The 19,783-nt window shown below is 38.9% G+C and overlaps 2 protein-coding genes across 8 annotated transcripts in view; one reads left to right on the top strand and one right to left on the bottom strand.

The window, feature by feature from the left end:
* Positions 1 to 5,691, top strand: part of kcnh1a (potassium voltage-gated channel, subfamily H (eag-related), member 1a) — a 49,275-nt gene extending 43,584 nt beyond the window's left edge. For all 4 annotated transcript variants that reach the window (XM_077612571.1, XM_077612570.1, XM_077612569.1 and 1 more), the window contains 2 exons: positions 764 to 960; positions 3,021 to 5,691. In XM_077612571.1, the coding sequence (XP_077468697.1) occupies positions 764 to 960; positions 3,021 to 3,878 (1,055 nt within the window). In that variant the 3' untranslated portion in view covers positions 3,879 to 5,691. The remainder of the gene's footprint in view (positions 1 to 763; positions 961 to 3,020) is intronic.
* hhat (hedgehog acyltransferase) overlaps positions 1 to 19,783 on the bottom strand; it is a 43,005-nt gene that overhangs the window by 14,185 nt on the left and 9,037 nt on the right. For 2 of the 4 annotated variants that reach the window (XR_013303763.1, XR_013303762.1), the window contains exons 10-12: positions 18,648 to 18,849; positions 16,969 to 17,113; positions 10,380 to 10,545 (exon numbers count right to left, since the gene is read on the bottom strand). Coding sequence is in view for 2 of the 4 variants with exons in the window: in XM_077612572.1 (XP_077468698.1) it covers positions 10,460 to 10,545; positions 16,969 to 17,113; positions 18,648 to 18,849 (433 nt within the window). In the remaining 2 variants the exon portion in view is untranslated. Of the gene's footprint in view, positions 1 to 6,835; positions 10,546 to 16,968; positions 17,114 to 18,647; positions 18,850 to 19,783 lie in introns of those variants that run through there. The other 2 variants (XM_077612572.1, XM_077612573.1) reach the window with 1 other exon arrangement.

The following is a 19,783-nucleotide window of genomic DNA, read 5'->3' as shown; positions in this document are numbered from 1 at the left end:
CAGATAATTTGTAGTGTAAAGCCAGCCTAAGAGACTCAGTAAAATATGATATTAGTCGTTATATATTTTAAAATACTCTAGGTACATGACTTGACACATGCTTTCCAATCCCCATTGCTTCAAAAGATTAAAAAAATGCTATTTCTTATCCTCACAAGGGTCACTGGAGCCTATCAAAGACAACTACAGGTACTATAGTACCCGGAAAAAACCCACGCAAGCACGGGGAGAACACACAGGAAGGTCCAAACCCCAATCTTAGTCAAGTTATTAATAATACACACACTTTTTTAATTAATTGATGACAACTTGCCAAATGAAATCATATTGTGGAGTAAGTCAAATTTAGTTCACTTCTACTTCACTGCTGACACAAATCTGCCATCAAAAGTCATCTATCTCCAAAAATTTGCGAGTGGGATTACTGGTATCTCAAGGCATTGCTGTGTACATAACGAAAAAAAAACACCAGTTAATACTTTGTGTGCCCTGTGAGAAAACGACACGACAGAAGGGAATAGGACAAGACAGGATGCGAGTTTACAGCGCAGATCACGCCGGGGAATGAGGAGGGGGGTGAACCAGGCTGAGGCAAACCCTCTTGTAAAGAATTTGAGTGCAAAGTCCAAGAAAATAATCCTAACCGCTATGTAAAGCAATTTGCCCAAAGCAATTTGCCCAAAGCAAGCAACTAAATCCCACAGGCCTGTGTCAAGGGAGCCCGACTGGCCGCCTTTAATGTCTTTCTCCTTTTCACGGGCAGGAAAGGGGGACGTCTTTGGGGACGTCTTCTGGAAGGAGGTAACTCTGGCTCAAGCCTGCGCCAACGTACGTGCTCTGACGTACTGCGACCTCCATGTCATCAAACGTGACGCCCTGCAGAAAGTGCTTGAGTTCTACACGGCTTTCTCCAATCACTTCTCCCGCAATCTGCTGCTCACTTACAACCTGCGCAAGAGGGTGAGTGACGTTGCCCCCCGCGTGCACGAAAAACCCCGAGCGATGGATAAAGAATCCTCGCGCTCCCGAATCAGCCATGTAGCCAGAGAGCTTTGAGACACTGACGGTAAATTGGCTTCATATATTAAACCTGCTCCCTCCTCCCTATCCTTCAAGTCTGAATTAAACAAGCACAGTTGCGACCAATCATTACCTCATTCATATTAAGGTCACCCTGCCCAAGAGAGAGCCCGGCTGAGATTGAATTGCCGGCCTATGAAGAGGCAATCTCATCTGCGGCACTGAAATAACGGTTGGCCGGCAGCGGCTTGGAGGGGGCGTGGGAGGGGACTATAGCACTGTACGCGTCCTGCTGGGAAATCCTGAGGTGGATTGAATAAGCGCAGAGCGAGCTTGTGAAATCTTGTGGCCGATTCGCTTGATAGCCAAGTGAGACTTGACATGAAAAATGGTTTGACTTCACTGATTTTGAATTCTGCTTTTGAACGCTTAGGCTTTGTCCACACTTTGGAACTTTGCCTATGTTTCTTTTCTGGCAGCCACTAGCCAAAAATTAAATGAGGTTGCTTTCAAGAGGACCATTACACACAAAAAAACACTTCATAAGAGTTTGAATGGAAATTGCCGGGTCTCTGCCGAGCCGTCAAGTGTGAAATTAAATTATACAAGGTATCCAAATGTATTCTAGTTATAAGGTTTAAAGATTTAATAGTGCTGTCTTCTACTAGCCAGGAAGTAAATCGATTGAGGATTTGCTTAATCCATAATTAATTGCAAGGAGATCTATTGCGAACCATCGATTAATGACTATATTTCCCCACCCTTGATTAAATTACAATATGTACTCTCATATATCTTGCAACAGGTGTCCCACAAGATCCAATCTTAGGTCTCGTCTATTTTTTTCAACTTTTATATAGTAAATGCTGCGATCGGTTGGTCACCGATTCAGTGTCCCCCGCCTCTGGCCCGAAGTCAGCTGGGATAGGCTCCCGCACCCCCTGCAGCCCTAATGAGGACAAAGTGGTCCAGAAAATGAGAATGAAATATAATAAATGATCTACCGCAGTGTTTCCCAACCACTGAGCCGCAGCACATTGTTTGTGCTATGACCGATGGTCAAGTGTGCCGTGGGAAATTACAACAGATCATACATTGTACTATTCTGAAATTAAGATTGAAATATGACAAACAATAAATCCATGTTATAATATTACAGGATTCAAAGTGTAATATTCCAAGTCATTTTGTTGCTTATGGCGAAGTGGAAGTTGTTTGGTTTCACGGGCAATAACTTTTGATAACGTAAAGTCAGTATGACCACAAAACCGCTTTTCGTGTAATATTAAGAGATTAAAGTAACCTTGGGAGAAAAAGTCATAGAATTATTAGAATAAAATCGGTAGATTACGTATTTTTACATTGCATGAAGCAGAAGTGGGCGTACCGGCGGATGAGTGGTTAGCGTGTCGGCCTCACAGTTCTGGGCTCCTGGGTTCAAATCCAGGTCAGTCCATCAGTGTGGAGTTTGCATGTTCTCCCGGGCCTAGGTGGGCTTTCTCCGGGTACTCTGGTTTCCTCCCACATTCCAAAAACATGCATGGTAGGCTGATTGGACACTCTAAATTGCCCCTAGGTACGGTTGTCCGTGGCCTTGTGCCCTCCGATCGGCTGACCACCGATTCAGGGTGTCCCCCCGCCTCTGGCCCGAAGTCAGCTCGGATAGGTTCCAGCATCCCCCGCGACCCTAATGAGTATAAAGCGGCTAAGAAAATGAATGAATAAACCAGAGGTTGTTCGGGGTCCGCGGACTGAAGGTTGGTGTGTTGATCAAACTTGACTTTATATTGTAAATATAGGTGACTTTTAAATTAAATTAAAACATTTTCAGCTGGTGGTGTGCCTTGAGATTTTTGGAATGCAAAAAGCGTGTTGCAGCTCTTTTTTTATATGTAGTCAGTGTGTGGGTGTAATATTTCCTGTCTTGTCTGAAAGGGAGGATTAATGCTCTGCCGCTGTCGGTAAAATTATTAAAAATCATATGCTAATTTCTTATTTAGATGGTGTTCCGAAAAATCAGCGATGTGAAACGAGAGGAAGAGGAGCGGCAGAGGCGGAAAAATGAAGCCCCTCTCAACTTGCCTCCCGACCACCCGGTGCGTAAACTCTTCCAGCGCTTCAGGCAGCAGCGGGAGGCTCGGACGGCCACGGAAAAGCCGAGTGAAGAGAATGACGTGGAGAAGGGTCCCCTCTATGTGGAAATTCCCAAAACGGCGATCATCACCACCAGCATTGTGACAGTAACGGAAAGCCCGGCGACGCCGTCATCATCCACGCCTGTGTCGTCACCCCCCAGCTGTGCCCCTTCGGACAAGGTGAAGCTACAGGTGCCAACCCCCGTCTCCCTAGTGGGAGGTCGGGCTGCCGAGCCGGGCAAAGTGAAAGGCTGGGGACGCTTCAAGGAATCCATGGCCAAACCTGAAAACTGGAAAACAGTCTCCAAAGCTGAATCTATGGAGACCCTGGCTGAACGGACCAAAGGTCACGAGCCGCAGATGCCCCTGAAGAAGACGGACTCGTGCGACAGCGGCATCACCAAAAGTGACCTGCGCCTTGACAAAGTAAGCGACTTCCGCTTGACGCCGCAAGACCGCAGTCCAGTCCAGCCGCCAGACACCCGACGTTCCTTCTGCCCCATTCCCGAGCAGACCCTACAGGCCTCTCTCCAAGAACTCAAGCTGGAACTTAAGGACGACCTTAAGAACCTCAACGTACGAATGTCAGGCCTAGAGGCGCAGCTCGCCGAAGCCCTACAGCTCCTCAAAGCCAGGACGTCCACCTCCGGCTCTCCGCAAGGTCTCTTTGACATTTCCAGACCTGCCTCTCCAGAAGCCGACAAGGAGGACATCTTCTCGTGAGCACTAGAGGCACATTTTACGGTCAACTCAGCCGCAATCCGGTAATAGCCACTGTACGGCAATAACTTGCGCCTGCAATGGTTTGGGGGTCGCCTTTTAGATTAGGCATCTAGGCATAGTCTTTTAAAGACATGCAGGCCTCCGTAGCAGAAACGCGAACGCCACGTTCGTGGCGCTGAGGTGGAACCTGGCGCGGGTTAATCCGAGTAGCCTTTTATCTGTAGATACCAAACTACGTGCTCGAAATGTTTGAGCTTCCGAGTAAAATGGCATGACCCCAATGTTGTACGCCGTTCGATTGCTTGCATGTCATATCAAGTACATATAGACCTTTTCACCATGACGTCACGGTATGTACTACATGTACGCAAATGCACTAGCATTCTCTTCCTAACCAAACCCATAATGTCATTTGACTAAGGCAGAGTGGTTTAGAAAACAGGGTAAATAGCTAGAGTGACGTTTTCAGCATTCTGCACTAACGAAGTAGCTCGAAGACGTTTCGTCAAAAAAATGACATTCGATGGGAGTCTGACGTAGTTAACAATATCAGTGAGGGACTGTATTTTTTCCGTTATTTTGATTAATCACGCTGTTGTCTACTTGAAGATAAGCCAAGTAAACATTTTATACATACTTCTGAGAAGCTATCCTCCACAAAATGAACAATTTGGTTCCCTGTCAACTCTTCCGAAATTAGCTACTTCTTGCGAATGTCACTGTACAACCATTATCAACTTAAATACATCCTTCACAGGCACAGATTCCAATCCTTTCATTTGGATTATTTTTCATACTAAACCTTTTAGTAAATATTTATTGGTGGAACCCATACATTTGTTGCCATCTTTTTCACATTGAGTCAGAAGTAGTCAACATCTTTTCATCTAGAAGTACCGCGGCGCCTATTGTTTACAACTTTATGAAACGGTACAACACGCATCTCAATTGATTTGATTAATAAGCGAGGTTGCTTGCGTTGTAAGGGGATGGTCGAGAGTTATGCCCTCGGAGCAAGTGAGTGATGTCCGCATATTATTATGGTGGCGTAGAAGACAGTTATGAATTATACATCAGGATGCGTGACAGCGTCCAGCAGTTATTGTGATAAATAGTTTTGGTGGAGGAGACACTTAATGACAAATGGAATGCAGTTCTAATAGCATAGTGGGTGTTTTTATAATGTTGGTCATCTCCCACTGGAACACAAGCAGAACCACAAACAGTATACACCATCACACAGCATGAAAACCATGCATTACTTAAGCTATATATTATAATATATAATTTCCACCACTATTGTGCGGAATTCAAAAGCTGCAGGCGGAGAGGATTTTTTTAAGAGTGTCTACTGTGAGAGGAACATGATATATTTATATTTTGTGCCACTGGTTTGCATGCAGGCTTTATTTGTAAAAAGAAAAAGAAAATGAAAAAAAAGAAATCATCCTGGCTAAATTGTATTATTCCAGAGTAATACCAAATATATGTTTGCAATGCAGGGAATCTCTTTTTGGTGGGTTCTATTGTAATGTTGAACAGGAAAAAAAATCAGGTTACCCATCATTTCCAATGGATTCGTAAAAAATATATATAAAATGTCAAAAAAAAAGAAAACTAAAATTGATTGTGCGGCATTCATCTACACGTAATGTATTTTTTTTAATCCCTAAAGTATTCACATTAACTGTATATGAAAATGCAAATTATTTTTATGAGGATTTTATCATAAAAGTACAAAAGTCCCTGGAACAATTGGTATTTTGTTTAGACAGCAACTCTGTCCACTTAAATAAATATGTCAAAAAACTCATGTTGGGTCCTTTTTTTCTGTCGCAGCTTGTGTTTGATTTGATTTTAAGACTAATAAAAGTGTAAAAACCAATTACACAGGCAGGCCTAATCAGACTAAATGCTTACATATTGTATGATCATTTTCCTTTACCAATTTAAAAGCCTGGACTGTAATATTTATGCAAAAGGGGTATTATATGTAGAATTTATGACCAGCAATCAGTAATTATTATCGACACTACTTGTAGTTTATACAGTATTCTCCTTTATTTTTATAATGTAGAGTTGTTGCAGTATTTCAGTCCACTCTTTGCTCACTTTGTCCCCTTTCCTTGTAAAAGACGAAGCAATATTCCTATATTATTCATGAATTTTCATATGGATAATTTATGTTTTTCTTCTACATGACTTGTCTTTTATCAGGGAAGGATGCAGCAAAACGGAAAAAAACATACGCTTTATTCCTCTTTTTTTCTATCAAAAATTTAGTTGGCTAAAAATAAAGAGCTGGCCTAAGAATTGATTTGAGGCCACATGTGATAATATCCTTGATACATTGATGAATAAAGAACTTAATTTAATGCAGGAGGTTACAAATTAATTCACGAATTGCTTGCTCTGAATCTTCATTTATATAAAAGCTTTTAACTTCACTTGCAAATAACAATCTACACATATTGAATCTAATCAGGCCTATATTAAATGAATTGATTCACTTAGGATGTAAACAGTGGATTAACGTGTGGCTAATTTCATTATGTTCAACCTTTGAAAGTCCCTTAGTGACACAAGATCACAACTCGCTAAGTGAATTTAGATTAGATTGCGGCCATCTTTTTAATCATTATCATTGTCCTAACAGTTTTTTTTAATCAGAGATGGCCAAAGTACTCACACTATCCTCAAATATAAATATAAATACTTAAACATAGGTAGTGAAAGAGTTAAGTATTTGGTCATCATCTTTATTTGTCTGAAAATAACAGACATTAAAATGTATTACTACTCTCACCTTCCCACGGTTTTTGTATTCATGGCCAAGTTGATATTCATTTGCAGTAAAAGTGTGAAAATTGGTGTAAAAAATTGAATAATGCAATCACTAAATTTTCTTAAATCACACACAAATATGTATTGCTATACTAAAGAAAGACAAAATGAGCTATTCTACCCATATATTTATTAAGAAATATGTTGAGGATTCCTACAACTTACATTGATGTATGTTGCATAAGCACTAATGTACAATTCAACTTCATTTAGGATTAGTAATTAGCATTTTGGATTTGTATGTGCATGCTTGCGTGTTAACACACCGGATAATCAGTCAATCCATATTCTGTATGTTCTTTTTCAAATTATAAATGTATTTTTTAACCAGTGACCTGTAGTAAGAAGAGGGAGAAAAATGATAAAATGAAAAAATAAATTAAAAAGTTACATTCATTCAGTAGGCTACAGGGGATTAGCACGTCCGCCTCACAGTTCTGAGATCAAGAGTTAAATCCCTTGTGGGTTCTGACCTTCCTGTAGGGAGTTTCTATGTTCTCCCTGAATCCGCGTGAGTTTTTTCTGGGTACTCCAGTTTCCTCTGACATCACAAAAACATGCATGGCACGCTGGTTAGCCACTCTAAATTTGCCCCTAGGTATCTTTAGTGTGAGCGTGAATGGTTGTCGACCTTCTTGTGCCCTGCAATTGGCTGGCAACAAATTCACGGTGTCCCCTGCCTCCTGCCCATAGTTGATAGGCAGAACCTTTGTTTCAGTACTGTAATTATTTTCTGTATAAAAATTGAATTTGGTGTTCAAAATGTCTGTTTTTCAAACTCGAGTCTTGAAAAAAAGGGGGTTGTCTTATATTCGGGCCAATACGGTACATGTGCCCAATGCATTTCTTGTGCTTGCAAAATCAGCTGCAAAGAGGCACAGAGGAAGCAGCTGGTACACATGGTCTTATGTCTCACGGTTTCCGCAGTGATTTTTCTTGCACATCGTAAACGACCACAAGTGGCAATTTACATTCAAAGTCAACTGCAGTCATCTTTTATTCTTCTCGCCTCACGTACTCAAGTTTAGTGTTAATGCCTCAAAAATGTTACTTCTCAACATAGATTCTTCAAAAATGTCTACTTCACTTGGGCAATGACCCAAAATGAATGACAAGATACATGATGACTGCAGTCTGTGAGAATGCAGAGGCCTTGAGTGCGCCTCGAAAGCGTAACTCAGCAGGTTTTCGTTCTCCCCGACGATCTCCTTACCGAAGATAAAGCTCACACTTTGCTGCTCCTTTTAAGAGGATTGGACACTGATCCCAGCTCAGTGTCGCAGACGTGATCATCCCCGACGGCACGCATCAACTAATGGAAACTTAAAGATACAACTCGTCCCTTTGGATTACAACAAAGCATTTTTACCAGCTACTGACAACACTTAACTTTCATTTTGTTTTTCTGTCAAGATTAGAAATGAGTCTGAAAAACATGAGCCTTAACATGGAATTTTTTACTACAAAGGCTTGAGATCATATTTCTAACACCATGCTTTCCTCACATTAAATGTTAATTACAAAAAAAATGGGTGATGAATTCCCTCAAGGGATATTTGCAAAATGTAAGTTAACGAATTAAGTGAAATGGGAGCTCATGTGATTGTTTTACTGAATAGTTCCTTGAAAATCTTTTGTAAAAGATCATTTGCTGTCCTCTGGTGAAACTGCTATAATGGGTGTATTGTTGATTTTTTTAATCATGATTCCTTTTATAGGGGCTAAATACTTGGTGACTCGCTATTAAGTGAAAAAAATGTAGCCCCTATTTATAAAGCGGGTTTGATTTGGGCATGTCTATTTAATGTAGAAAGACACAAAAGTTACAACATCTCATATAAGAAAAGCCAAAAGTCTTCAAAAACAAATGTGTCATCTGATTGTACCAAATTTTAAACACGCATCGAGACAGATGGCTCCTGCTAAATTGGGAAGTATTGCAGTTCTATATCATATAATTTAGTTTGCATCCTTTTTTATATTGCTACATTTCTGTGATATTATCACAGGGAAAGAAATGATTTGAATCCCAACTTTAATATTTCCTGGAAAGAAAGTTTCTGCTACAAAAAAAATGAGATGAGACCAAAGCTGACATGCAATATGAAAAAACAAACAAACAAAAAAACTCATTGTAGAGTGCTGATGATATTGTGTGACGTCCAAAGCATCCAATCATTGAGGTAGATTATTTGGGTAAAGGCCAAATTCTGACTTTAGCTGTGATTTTGGCTGAATATGTTCTGCTTTAGACAACTTTCCCCCCCAAAAGTAATTAGTGTGAGTATTCCAGAGGATAAATGTCGGCCATTAAAAAGTGCCTGGCGGCCACATAGCTAAAACTCCTCACTAATACATTTCATGATATTAGTGTCAGCCAAATTACATGTGGAGGGGCAATAATGGCACTCATTAGGACAATGCTGCCATTGCCGCAACCTTTTGAGCTGTAGCCAGTGATTATGTTTCAGTGCCTTTGACGGCAATAGACTTTTGTTCCTTTGACGTATATCGCCGTCAATGAGTTAAAATCACACTTACCATTCTAAATGTGCAATACGCATGTACAGTGGTACCTCGTGGTACGACATGCTCGTGGTACGACGAAAATTTCGATCGAATAATTCGCCCCCGATACGATCAAAATTTCGAGATGCGACCAAGCCAGGTGGGCATGACATGAGAGGCTGTTTATCATTGTAGCGCACTGTCTTTTTTGCCGCATCTCTTTCGTGTATAACTACTATATCTACGAGGACTGAACGATTTATTCAGACGAGTTTTGACCAGGAAACGCACAACACGCATGCGCGGGCAAAAAGAGGGCTTTCTGGGTAATGAAGTATACTTGTGCACACAACACCCATAAGCAATGGCACCCTTTCTCAGAATAAAACTTCATTACCCACAATCAATACGTGGGTAAGCTCAGCTATTGCATTTCCTGTTATTCTTTCTAAGGAAAGAAGCTCCCGCGATCGTTCTTTCAAGACAATTTCTCGTTGGCAAGTGATCGTGCGTTATCCTATTGTGAGGACATTTGTGTGCATCATTTTCGGAATATTTTGAAGGAAATATAACAACAAACAGTCCATCAATAGCGAACGTGAGGGTGGAGGCGTGGCAAACCGCTAACCCGGAAAACGAAGGTAACAAAAGATTAAAACAAAATTAGAATTCAGTTTTGTGTAAAGTTACATTAAACGTATGTTTGAGTGTGTCTGTATATATTTATCCAAGTTAATTTAAATTTGTTTGTTCGTTTACGAGTGCCGTGGATAAAGTCCCCCCGAACACCCCCCCTCCGCCTCCGTGTGTGCCGTTGTCTCTACACTCCGCGAAATGCGTCTAATTTTACTTCTATTAAACACATTTTATCACTATTAAACCACTCGTTATTTATTACTTTGTTAATAGATGGCGAATTAGAAGAAATAAAACATTTTTTTCCAATCCAATATCCTGTTTTTGGTGTTTTTTCAGAGGGTTGGAACGAATTAATTTGTTTTCAATTCATTTCAATGGGAAACGTTTGCTCGAGTTACGAAAAGCTCGACATATGATCTCAGTCTCGGAACGGATTACGATCGTATGTCGAGGTACCACTGTACTGTGTTTGAGGTGCTAACAACACCCCCTCTGTGAGTCCCTGCTTACCGCTTCCATTTGGCGCCAGGTGGTTCTGGCATGTGCCACGTCCATATTTTGTTGTTGTTGCATTGTGAATTCAAGGTGATTCATGATGGGTGAGGAGTCCATTCCATTCCCACCTGGGCAAAGCAGTAAAGGAAAGCCAGCATGGGTGGCACTATTGTGGACCAGCCTGGTGGGAAGAAAAGTAAAAAGAGCCTTTAAATATTTTTCTTTTGATTATCAATGTAGATAGTAAGCCCTTGTGTATTTTGTGGGGTTCTATTAATATAACAGAGTGAAAAGGTAACACAGCTGGCAGAAGCTCCTTCTGAGCTGGCTGGCTTCCCTCCAGTAACGTGCAGCTACAGTTAGTACAATGCTTTTTGGATTTTGGATTTAATTTGCTGACACAAACAACACCTTTGTGAATGTTGGGGAATTGCAAATGAGGCACTGTTGGACTCTGCGTGACCCTCAAAACAAGCCCCGCTGAGGTGAGGTTTTGTCTTCACGCATGTGGAATAATATTGTGCTGCCACTGACTATTTCTTCAATAGATGCCCTCTTATTTGCATATTGAGCTAAATGGGTAGGTTCAGTTTCCATTTTAATGATTCATTCATTTTTATAGTCATATTTTATTTCAAAATTCAGTATTTATATTGGCAATTTTTTGTTTAGTATGAAAATATTAATCATTTTAAATGTATATTTTTTTCTATACATTGGTATTAAGTTATATTGTGTTGTATGAAATAAATATTATATTTCTCATGTTTTATAACCAAGTTGAAATTAATAATAGTATTTTTTTTCTTCTGGTGGCATGGTGAAAGAGTGGTAGCATGACCGTCTCACAGTTCTGAGATCGAGGGTTCAATCCCCGATGGGTTCTGACCTTACGGTGGTGAGTTTACACTTTACTTGTAGCTCATTCAAATGTGTACATTCAGAATTAAATTCTTTCATTTTTTTAAGTTTATGAGTTACGTGATCAAATGCATGCACTACTGCACACAATTTTTTTTAATCCATATTCCCATTCGTTCATTTACCCATGTTGTAAAAAAAGCTCAACTCCAGCCAGCAATATGTGGGTTTTTGAGTTTATAAGAGGCCGTCAGCCATTGAGTTCATAAGGAACTTTAAAATGCCACAAAACCAGCAGGAAGTAATCTGGAAATGCCCAAAAAATAAACAAGAATCATCCTGGAAAATCCTTCAAACTCAATCGGAAATGATCCAAAATTTATCAGAAATGACTTGTAAGTACCCTAAAACGGAAATGCGAAAAAACAAAAGTGATGCAAAGTTGGCTCATTGCCTGCTATTGACAATGATACATCTCCAATTCACATACGTAAACTGGTTGTGGATACACATAACTCAATGAAAGCTTGTTGATTCGTCCCTCGCAGTCAAAATAGATTGTACAGGTGGAACATAAAATGGATAGATGGATAGATACATATTCTATACATGCATTTAAACATTAGGGATGAAAGATTAAAGATAGAAAAAGATACAAAATGCATATACAAATATACAAGCACATTCCAGTGCCTCTTATAAACTCAAAAACCCACATAGTACTTGCTGGAGTTGAGCCGGTGGCAACTTTGCATTAACCCTTAATGTTGAAGCCACATGTCAAATGTTAGCATATTGGCAAGTGCAAAAGTAATGATATTGTGGCCAACTCGTGGGCTTCCACACACCCACACAATACAATGGGTCAGAGACAATAACTATCCAATTCCCCTCTGCTGATTGTTCCTGTGGCTTTAATCAAGTGGCTCTGTAATTGCGCCACAGCTTTTTCTCTTTTTGTGGCTTGATTAACTCTTCTGCCATGCTTGCCGGAAGGACGTTACATCTGAGAGAACCAAAACGAGCAGGACTAAGAAAAACAAATATTGTAGTCTATCATCATGAATGGCAATAGAAGAGTTAACGTCCATAAGCGAATCAAGAATTATTTATTGTAGGAAAATATGAGTCGAGAATGCTGATCTATTGAATGCATTAGGCACATTGCATGTATTATTTATAAAAACAATAAAAAAAACGGTAAAATACACACCAAGTCTCAGATGAAAAACGTCAGTTTTAAGCGACTATTATGGGATATAGCTCACCAAACTACAAACACTACTCATGAGCAACGAGGTCAGAAGTGCGTCCCACTGTGGCCGCGTCTGATTTAAAACATCGATCTGGTGGTGATGAAGTGTTACGGCGTCTAACGACTCGCACGGCCTCTTGCGTCGTTCTATTATTAGCATTGAAATGAACCCTTTGACCATCTGAGAATCTGCACTTAGGTTTCTAGTTTTTAGGCGTGAATAATTTACATTCAAGAAATGGCATTTTTAAACAAGCAGTGTTTCTTTTGGGAGGTTACTCTTCACTTATTTACAGCCAGATGACAGCTGTGCGCAAGCAAAGAAGGTCAGTAGAGACATTGCGAAATGTTGCAGAGTGAAATATGGTCTGATTTGTGAAACGACAATATTTTGTCTGTCTACGCCAGGACGTAATAGTAATGCCACTACTAATACAATTAATCATATTGACTCATTCACTGCTATTGACGGCAATAGACTGGCAATATATTTTGACTGCGATGGGCTAGCAGTGAATGATCAATGTGACCGTCATTTTGTGAGTGTGCGTGTGTAAAAACAAGAAATTCCAGCCCTCAAAGGAAAAATGGATTTAATGTGTAAGAATCGGTTCTTTTGTTGATGTGTTTGTAGATTTTAGTGCAGTTTTAATGCAAACTTTCTGCGATATTTTGTTGACCAGTTGTTATCATGGTGTATACTTGGCAAGCTAAGTATTTTTTCTGTGGTATTCGGTGTAAAAGTACAGAAGAGTAGAAAAGTTTTAACCGGATAAATGTAATGATTTGACATGACAAGGTTCACAAATTTACTAAAACAGTTCAAAAAAAATTATAGTGGCCAGATTAGTAAAGATCACTGAAAAAGTCGTTTTTTGTATTTTATAAATCAAACTTTTTTAAAGCCTATTTTGTTCATCTGCTTTGACACAGAATGGTAATCTGAGTATCTGTTATAGTTTTAATGTGCCGCATGGGAGTTTGGTGTTCCCATCTGACTATTCTTACCAGCTGATTTTTTTTTTGAGGACCATAGAACAAATTAGTGAATTTATAAAATATTTGCGGAAAATCTAAGTTATGAAACAAGTTCTGGAACCAATTGATTTCATAAGTCAAGGTACCACTGTACATTTTTACATGCCTTCATGCAAGGGGAAAAAAAATAAGTAGAGAAACCAGCACAACATTAATGGGATTTTTTTTGTCTCAGGTGTGAAAGGAATACAATCACAAATATTGAAGACATTTATACTTGTAATCTAATACCCTTTTAGGCCTTTTTTCCCCTCCAAGTGGTAGAACTGAGTGAGTGCGTTATTACTTTTTAATCACCTGAAGCTGCCCCAGAGCAATTAAAACACTACTCCAATACTGGTAGCGTTTCTTTTACATTACCTACATGTTTCAAAAGTTAAGTCCAGTATGAGATGTTAAAGTGCAGAAGATCCCAGTGGCAACATTGTATATTTACTTGTTTTATTATATTTATCTACAATGTGAACAGCCTGTGCTGTCTGGACTGCTCTACATTAACTTAAGTATAGGGGCAATGCATTCTAGTTCTTCTATCTCAGTCTTAATTTTCACTTTCCGCAAGACATTTAGACAGCAGGGGTGCGTACATCATTTTTTTTATGACGTACGCATAAACCATGTTAATCTTAGCAGTCTGCCATTACATTTCTAATCTCATGGCCCCCAGTGGTGCACACAATACAATGTGGAAATTACAACAAAAAAATTCCAGAGAAATAATTATTTAAACACGTAATCATTATAACAGCATGCTGTTATTGAAAGTCCTTAATTTAGTAAATAAAAACCTGGTTTGTTATAACAGACATCCATTACACTTTTAATCTTGCATACCTTCAGGGGTGCGCATTCTACAGTTAGGAAAAAAACAAATGTGTACATAATTCAATTGTGATACTTTGGGGGGAAATTAACGTCAATGAGAAATGTTTTTTATGGACACACCATCATCAGTTCAGGATGAGGTAAAAATTCTATATGGTTAATATTATAAACCTGATGAGCATGATTACGATTGTCTATATCACATGTGTCAAAGTGGCGGCCCGGGGGCCAAATCTGGCCCGCCGCATCATTTTGTGTGGCCCGGGAAAGTAAATCATGAGTGCCGACTTTCTGTTTGAGGATCAAATTAAAATGAAGAGTATAGATGTATATTAAATTTCCTGATTTTCCCCCTTTTAAATCAATAATTTTAATTTTTTAATCATTTTTTTCTGTTTTTAGTTCAAAAATCATTTTGTAAAATCAAAAAATATATATATAAAAAAAGCTTGGATCTATAAAAAAACGGAATATTCAGGGATTTTAATCCAGTTCTTTGAAATCCATTTATAAAAAAAAATCTAAATATTGTATCTAAAATGCCACATAAAATCGAGTTGACGTTAACGCGGCCTGCGAACCAACCCGAGTCTGACACCCCTTGTCTATATCCATTATATTCAGGCAGTAATCTGGAACATCTGCACATTTTGTGATAAATTGGGGATTATAAAGAAAAGGCTTAGTGTTGGTGTAACAAACAATTGAGTTTTTAATTGGCTCTCAGTTGAAAACAGTTGAGCAAAGCTATAAAAGCGTTGCTCAACCGACCAAAATCTCTGGGTTGGAACCACATGGTACGGTCCCATGGAGACTGGGAAAAAAAGAAGAATGGATATTTCTGATAGAAAGAAAGGTGGCTCAGGGTCCACATGCCAATAATGAGTTGAAGGATAACGGCGGCGATGAGGCGTGCACCCAGCTGAATGAAGACTGATGACGCTATGACTTTGGCGGGCAAATGAGCCGGGCTTGAAGCAGATGTCTCTCTATTTGGCAGGCAAAAAAAAAATACAGCAGCCAAATGCACGCTGTGGAACAGCAGCATTTTTTTACTGTAGGAGGATATGCGACTACAAAAAAAGTGTTTTTGTTTTGTTAAGGCCTCTTCAACCAGATGAAATGTTGATATTCGGTGTTCTTTTCTAATGCCTTATAATCCTAGAGCTAAAGTGCTGCATTATAGAAAAGTAGTACTGAAATATTAAATCTTAATTAAGACACTAATATCTGTGTTTGTTGTGAAGTTGCATATTTTAAAGTGTTTGAAATCATCTTCAAGTGTTTTGGGATCGTAATTTGTGGTATATCTAAGAGTTTAAAGGCACACTTTAGTACTGTTGTACTTATGGGTGTCCTTATTTTTCATTTGTGTTTTTCCTGTTTATAAATGCTAAAATTGCACTAGTCACTGTAGCTGTTCTAGCTCATATGAGGGCTTTGTATTTTAATTGCACTTTTTTTCATTTTACTTTACAACCAATTGGTTGCCATTAATGTCTACAGTGATCATTTACTGTTCTCCTAGTGTAACAAACTGTCTTTGTTGTGGGGCAAAAAGAGTTTATGGGGCTTAAAGTGGTAATCACAAGCTTCTTCAAAAGGAGTGTGCATATTCACCCACACATTTACTCTTTGGCTGTCATTGTCGAGAGACAAAATAATAATAATAATAATAATTAGACATCTAGCACTGTGACTGGCACTGAAACATGGCCATTCGACCCTCATCCCTGTCAGTGATAGACAATGAAATAAATACTAATATATATGTATATATTAGTATTTTTTATAATACAATTAACTTGTTACCAGATAATTTCATTTTTTATTCATTTTTATTGTATTCATCTTGCTTTTATAATTGTATTTATGCATTGAGAAAAATGTGTTGTTTTTTCTTCCCTAAAATAGTCAAGTTCCCTGTAAAAGCGTAGCAAATAAAAAATTTAAAAAACATGATGGAATATGGTTTCAAAGTTCATTTTCCTTGTTGCTTATTGTCGGAAGGGTTGTGGGGGTGCTGGAGTTGTGCCTAGTTAAATATGAGCAGGGTACACCCTGAATTGGTTGCCAGCAATTGGCTGAGAACATATAGACAAATGACAAATCACAAATTACGCCTACGGGGAACTTAGAGAGTTCAACAAGCCTACACTGAATGTTTTGGGGATGTGGTTTAAAAAATTAAAAAAAAAAAACTGACTACCCAGAGAAAACAGGCACAGAGCTTGAGCTTGAACCATTTGTTTCAGATCTGTGAGGCGGATGTGCTAACCACTCTGACACTGTACCAAAAAAAATCATATTTGTATCTCAATCCCACTTATCACATTTAACACATTGTGAATTCCCTTTCAGACACTATTGTGATTAAAGGCTTTAAAATATAGTACATGTGGTTTGAATGTATTGAATGCCTATTGCTGCCAAAAGGACTGAAACATGACCATCCTCTGCCAGGATTGTACGTGACTCTTACCTCAAATTTAATCTCACAAAAACAAATGAAATGGACACAAGGGATGGTAAAAAATGGGATGGGTGGAAATTGGGGCATTGGCAAATGAAGGTATTACTGCATTTAGGAAATCGCTGACTGTTGGCATGGAAGGCCAGCATTACCTTGAAGGAAAACGCGCTTCCAAAAGATCCTGCTGACGTGAATCCCCCCGAGGAAGAGCAGATTAGAGAGGATGAGCATGGCCGTGGAGAAGGCGCAGAGCAGCGCGGCGCAGCGCCTCCTCATTGCCGCAGAGCAATGCCGCTCCTGGGAAATCAGCGCACAAATAAGTGAAGTGCCAGAAGAAGCGGCACAATAGTGTGACGAAGACGCCGCCGAGCGCCCATAACAAAAGAGTGTGGAGCAACGCCACAGCGACACGGTTGGACCTTATTACTGCTTTGAGGAAACAGAGCATCTCCTAAGAAATAGAAGATGGCGCCCCACGGCTGCTAATGTATTACAAACACACTTTTGCTCACTTTAACTGTACACAGCAATTAGATGTGACAGCATCCACTCAGTGTATGTACTCCAAGCATTTGCTTTTTACTAAGCCACATTATAGGGCCACCATTTTATGGCTACGAAACATTTAATAACAAGGCAAGCCTTTTAAGCGAATAGGCAATTAAGCGAAAACGCAGTACTTCTTGACATCTTTTAAAAACTGCCCGCAAGGTTTGGTTCTTTTTGTATAACTTCCTCACTTTAGTTGAATTAAACTGATCTTGTGTGCTCTTTGCAGGATCCGAGATAGAATTTCATCTGGATGTGATCCAGACATTACATGGTTATATTCTTTTTTTTTTTTAACTTGAACTTTTAGTTTTAGAATGAGGCTGGGATGGCAATTGAATAATACTCAAAAACTGAATTTTATATACCTATGTATATTGTTTTTTTTTACTTTCTAAAATGTTGATGGACAGAATCTAATACACATTCAATTTCCCGAATACGGGATGAATAAAGTTATCTAATCTAATCTCTAATGCTGATTGAAGATAGCAAATGTTTAATTTATGGAGTCCATTTAGTGTGGCACCTGTGTTTCACAACTTCACCATTTATTAAAATGCTTCATATGCACTGCCTTTCTCAGGTTATGACAGTTTTAATCATGAGTTGGATTTGAAAAATTAAGTAAACAAGCACATTAGCCATCTGTTAGCCTCACCATGCTTTATTTTAGTACAACCTGAATAATGCATTCCCACACTACTCTGTTGTAGTATGCTGAATCCAATATGCTTTACTATGTTTAATCAGGATCTGATTTGGAGTTTATTTGGATCCAATCAAAATTGTATTCAGTGTGTGTAATGCAATGTTTATGCAAGAACAAATTTATTTGGTTATTTGAGCAGTAATATTTCTAGAAATTTCAATGGTTTTCTTTAATCACATGAATTTTTTTTTAAATGTATCTATTTTTGTATACATTATATTTTAAAGTTACAATACTATATATAACGATATTAACTGTTTTTAACCTAGTGTTTAGGCACATAGTATAAAAGGTTAATGATTGCTATTACAGATAAATTGGCATAATTGAACAAATGATGACTGTGCAAAATGTGCCTTTAACTAAATTGCATTCAAAACTCAATGTCTACAATTGACGATGATATAAGTCCAATCCATCTGTACCGGAAGAGCCAACAGAAGTTTCACCAACACCTCTCAATGTGAAGGGATTTGGATGTCTCATATGGTCAATGGTAGGTAGTGAGTTATTTATATACAGCGCACATATTTATATACAGAGTATGTGTGCGCAGTGCTCGAAACTTACAAAAAAGGAGGAAAGGGAAGGCAAGCCAAAGAGAGCCTTCAGGCTGGTTTCCACCAGAACACCCAGCCAATTCATCAGGGCCCAACATTGAAGGTAGTCATGACCACCATGCCAGAGGCAAACGAAGCCAAACGCCAGCGCTGTGGATAACATTTTGAACAGCACTCCATGATGCGAACCACCCAGAGGCACGTAGATGTATCTGCAACATGAGCGGGAAAAGAGTTAGTATTTCAACAGCCAATAAGATCTTCAAAATAAACACATTTAAATAGCATTTTGAAGTATATGTAGCTAGTGACTAGATCGGATGTGGAACAAAATGAGGTTAAAATTGTCCACCCCTGACAAGAGTCATGTCATGTTCATAGATTTTTAATCAGATAAAAGGTAGCTCTGACACCCAGGGCAGCAACCACAAAAAAATCCACACAATAACAATTGAGGCCCTGGTGTTATTAATGACTCTTAATGGTTATTGCACTAGTTTGTTTTGCCCAGTGAATCACACAAATACATCTTCTATTACTTCAGGCTCTGGGTATTACTTTATACTAGGCATACATTCTACTGTAAATTCAATGTCTACTGTTGGTCTCGGGTGCGTTGGGATTTTTTTTTATATGCTGTACAGTTTTCTTGTCAGGTTTCTTTGCATTAACAGGAATATGGTGCCATATTTCTATTGGGCTAGTGCATTTATGCATTTACTGTGTTCTTGAAATCACCTAGCGATGCATTGCAAGTAGATTTACTTCCTAATCTTGGGTAAATTTGATTTGTATTTGTCATATAATTCCTGTTTCGATGTTTACCCATGTAGTTTTTTCATGTTAACTCATGCATTATTTGCTACCAGCCTGTCCCTGTTTAAATGGACTAAACGTCTATCACACTCAACGGCACTAAAACATTATTATCCATTGGCAAAAGCAGACAATTCAGTTTAATGTGCTTGTTTTTTCCAGACTACTGTCACTGATCATTTAGATTCAAACGCCTGTCAAATTTCAGCTGTCCAGTGAACACCTTCCTATTCACAGTTCGCTATTTCCCAATTTGTCAGGTGATAATTGGTGTCAAGGATGAAGGCTACGGTGATATGCCTATAGTACTCAGAGTTAGATGAGTGAAGA

Source organism: Stigmatopora argus, chromosome 11, assembly GCF_051989625.1.
Source record: "Stigmatopora argus isolate UIUO_Sarg chromosome 11, RoL_Sarg_1.0, whole genome shotgun sequence".
Classification (NCBI taxonomy): Eukaryota; Metazoa; Chordata; class Actinopteri; order Syngnathiformes; family Syngnathidae; genus Stigmatopora; species Stigmatopora argus.
Note: the sequence above shows the minus strand (reverse complement) of the source record. Positions and strands in the feature narration are given on the sequence as shown.